The sequence below is a fragment of the Amphimedon queenslandica genome, unplaced genomic scaffold (assembly GCF_000090795.2).
Source record: "Amphimedon queenslandica unplaced genomic scaffold, v1.1 AMPQUscaffold_11483, whole genome shotgun sequence".
Taxonomy (NCBI): Eukaryota; Metazoa; Porifera; class Demospongiae; order Haplosclerida; family Niphatidae; genus Amphimedon; species Amphimedon queenslandica.
Window position 1 is genome coordinate 6,700 of NW_003548275.1, and position 3,140 is coordinate 9,839.

Here is a 3,140-nt window from a genome sequence, read left to right on the forward strand (position 1 = left end):
TATGATGTACTGTTATCATATTATAATATACTTACCAGTTCCTTCCATGATTTATTGTTAATATCAAATATCCAAATATCATAAGTACCATCTCCACCCACCACTAGTAGGTGTGGTCCTGAGCTAGTGTTAATCAATACACTGGAATGAGCACTTCTTTCCTTAGGCCATTGTACTGATCCTCTAGGATTAGATAACTTTGAACAATTCTAAAATAATTAAAAAAAATTTTAATTATAATGAACCAACTCACACGCTCAGTGTTACGAATAATAATACACACATACAATACATTATTAATTAATAATTAATGTAATTATACTAATAATACACTCACCACTGATGTATCAGTAAAATTAAGAATATATACATCGTTACTGGCTCCATTAGCAGTGTCACCTCCAAATAATATAGCACTGGAATTATTAATTGATGTTAAAGTGAATTCATCAATAGGAGGTGGTCTGTCTCCAGTGACAGTCGGTGATATCCATTGTCCTAAAAATATCAATAATAATAATTAGTGTGAATGGAATGCATTGGGTGGAGCAAACTAGTTGATATTTCTTTGATCATATTATCAAATAATTAGGAATGACAACCATGAACAAACAAGCAAGCAATTCTCAATGCAACCAGTCTGAGTGGAGAACCACCAAATAACAATACTTCATTATATTCATATAAACTGTATGTGCTCTGACCTGTTGAGAGTTTATAGAAATGGATCTCATTGCATCGTTGATAACCAGAAGCGAATCCTTTAATCTTACTGTACTGGGCACCAGGTTGTTTGGGTGTATTATTAGAAGATAATCCCTGTCCTCCAATTACTACAAGATAGTCCTCACCGTTCACTTTTATTGCTATCATGTCACAGTGGTGCTTCATCATAGGACCATGATGAGATGTAGTAGGAGAGAGTTCCTTCCAATTGAAGGTATCAACATTAAAACTGTATAAAATATTATATAATATTTATCAGTAACTATTATGTTTACCTGTATAAACTATTATGAGAAGAGTCCATATAGCCTCCGAAATAAAATATTTCCCTTCCAATGGCAGCAGCTGCATAGCCAATCACACCCAGTGGAGGGTTACCAGTGGTGGGTTTCTGCTCCCACCTACCAGTCCTTAGGTGACACACCTCCATCACAGAACACATTGATTTCTTCTTTTCATTATTATGTACTGCAGGGAGACCAGTCTGGTACCCACCCCACATGTACAGGTAGTCTCCTACCTGTACAGTGGAGTGTTCACTCCTCTTCACTGGTTGATAGTCTATAGATAACAAGAGGTAACAGTAACTGAATGATACACTAATAGTAACAACACACGAGTCATAATCAAGTATGTATATAAACAAAATACTGACCTGGTGCTTTGGCTGCCATTTTGCTTGGAGGTAACGCCCTTCTATGACGTCAGAAAATCAAGGATTCAAGGTGTGGGCGTGTGGCAATAATTTTATTTTTGTTACAAATAAAATTAATTTAATAGCTCAATAAAAAATTAAAATTCACAATAGTATCTAAATAATTATTTTACAGATATTGCTGGATGCTGTTTTTCTGTAGCAGTCAACGTTCAGTGAGATTCTCTTCTCTCCTCCTCTAGTTCCCTTTCCCTTTCTTGTAGTACACGTATCAGACGGTCTATTTCTCTTCTATCCTCAGGTTGAACAGGTTGAGATGCTTCCCATTCTCTTCTCCTTTCTTGTAGTTTCTCTTGATACTGGTCCAGAGGTATTATACTAGTAAACCAATCAACAATATATTTCTTTGTGAAAAGGCCAGAGACTTTAGTACCAAGGACTAAATCAAATAAAATAACATTGGTAATTGAACATATTACATGTATTAAAGTTTCATTAGAAAATACAAAATTATTACTACAATCCTTGAATTAATGGCATGGACATGTATGTGTATATATAATAACTAAGTTACTAAGTTAGTAACTTAGTACTGTATAGTGTAAAGCACTTATACTGTAATTCATCTTTGCAATTTATTTTAAAGCAACTCTGGTGAAATAAAAAAGGCTATACTGTTGATTCATAATCATTACATGTATGTTCAATATGTACTCACTGAGCTCAATAACTGCTGGATCACTTATTGTTGTACATGTATAATAGTTCCTCTTTCCTCCAAACACAATTATCCAGTTAGTGGTTGGACTCACACTCCAAACTGAGAGAGAATGACACCATCTCTTAGTGACATTTTTTGATACATGAAACTATAAAGAAGATACATAGATTGTATTAATAATTAATTTGTCATCTCCACCAATGAAAATGATTCTATTCCTTGATACTGTACTGTGTGGTACTGTAGGGCCACCTTTTTTCAAGGGCTGTATATTTGGAGGATTTCATGATTTTTTTGAAGATTCGCAAAAATTACTTCTGCAAAAATCAAATTATATAGTATTACAGATGGCATAAATTCGCAAAAATTAAGTCCACAAAACAGATTTTTGGGAAAATTCACAAACTTTACAGCCTTTGAAAAAAGGTGCCCTATGGTATTAAGTAGCCACACCCTAAACCTATATAGTGTTGTATTATTAATGTAAACCATTCTTTCAGTAATTATTAATTATTTACATTATACAGTATAACATACATAAGTACAATACTTGATTACTAGTACATAATAATAACCAGTTGTGATGTATTGTTGTTATTATATTATAATATACTTACCAGTTTCTTCCATGATTTATTGTTAATATCAAATATCCAAATATCGTAATTAACTATTCAGGCTGTGGAAGTATGGATCCCGTGTTATTACATACAATATAAATTTGGGGAGCCCCTGTAACCAGTGGGCCCCAAGCTTAACAATAGTTAGACTTCTTAATAACTATTGAGAATGGTAAATAAACTAGCATGAAAGTAAGGGGAACGGTTTGTAATAACACTTCCATGTCACATTACCCTTAAGGTAATGGAGAAGATGAAGCCGGGCTGGGTGGGTGGAAAGAAAAAAGACTGAGTGAATCTCTTGAGCTGTTGCTGCTTGTTGCTTTCCTGCTAGTGATGATAACTAGCAATTAATTAACCTATTAATATTAACTACAAGAGTACAGCCTTCTAGTTAACCTTGTTTAACCCTCTGGCT

The 3,140-nt window shown here is 33.9% G+C and overlaps 1 protein-coding gene across 1 annotated transcript; it reads right to left on the reverse strand.

The window, feature by feature from the left end:
- Positions 1–19: 19 nt before the first annotated feature.
- Positions 20–1,437, reverse strand: LOC109589273 (kelch repeat-containing protein 2-like). Its single transcript, XM_020005375.1, has 5 exons — positions 1,382–1,437; positions 1,002–1,287; positions 705–955; positions 338–498; positions 20–209 (listed from the first exon to the last, which is right to left on the reverse strand). Exons 1-5 carry the CDS (start codon positions 1,398–1,400, stop codon positions 21–23), a joined length of 906 nt encoding a protein of 301 aa, XP_019860934.1. The 5' UTR covers positions 1,401–1,437; the 3' UTR covers position 20.
- Between the last annotated feature and the right edge of the window lie 1,703 nt (positions 1,438–3,140).

Excerpts from the sequence above, each read along its gene's own strand:
- LOC109589273 (XM_020005375.1), bottom strand. Across the intron at positions 956-1,001 it reads TCTCATAATAGTTTATACAG|TTTTAATGTTGATACCTTCA; the intron begins GTAAACATAATA and ends TATTTTATACAG. Across the intron at positions 499-704 it reads TTTCTATAAACTCTCAACAG|GACAATGGATATCACCGACT; the intron begins GTCAGAGCACAT and ends TGATATTTTTAG.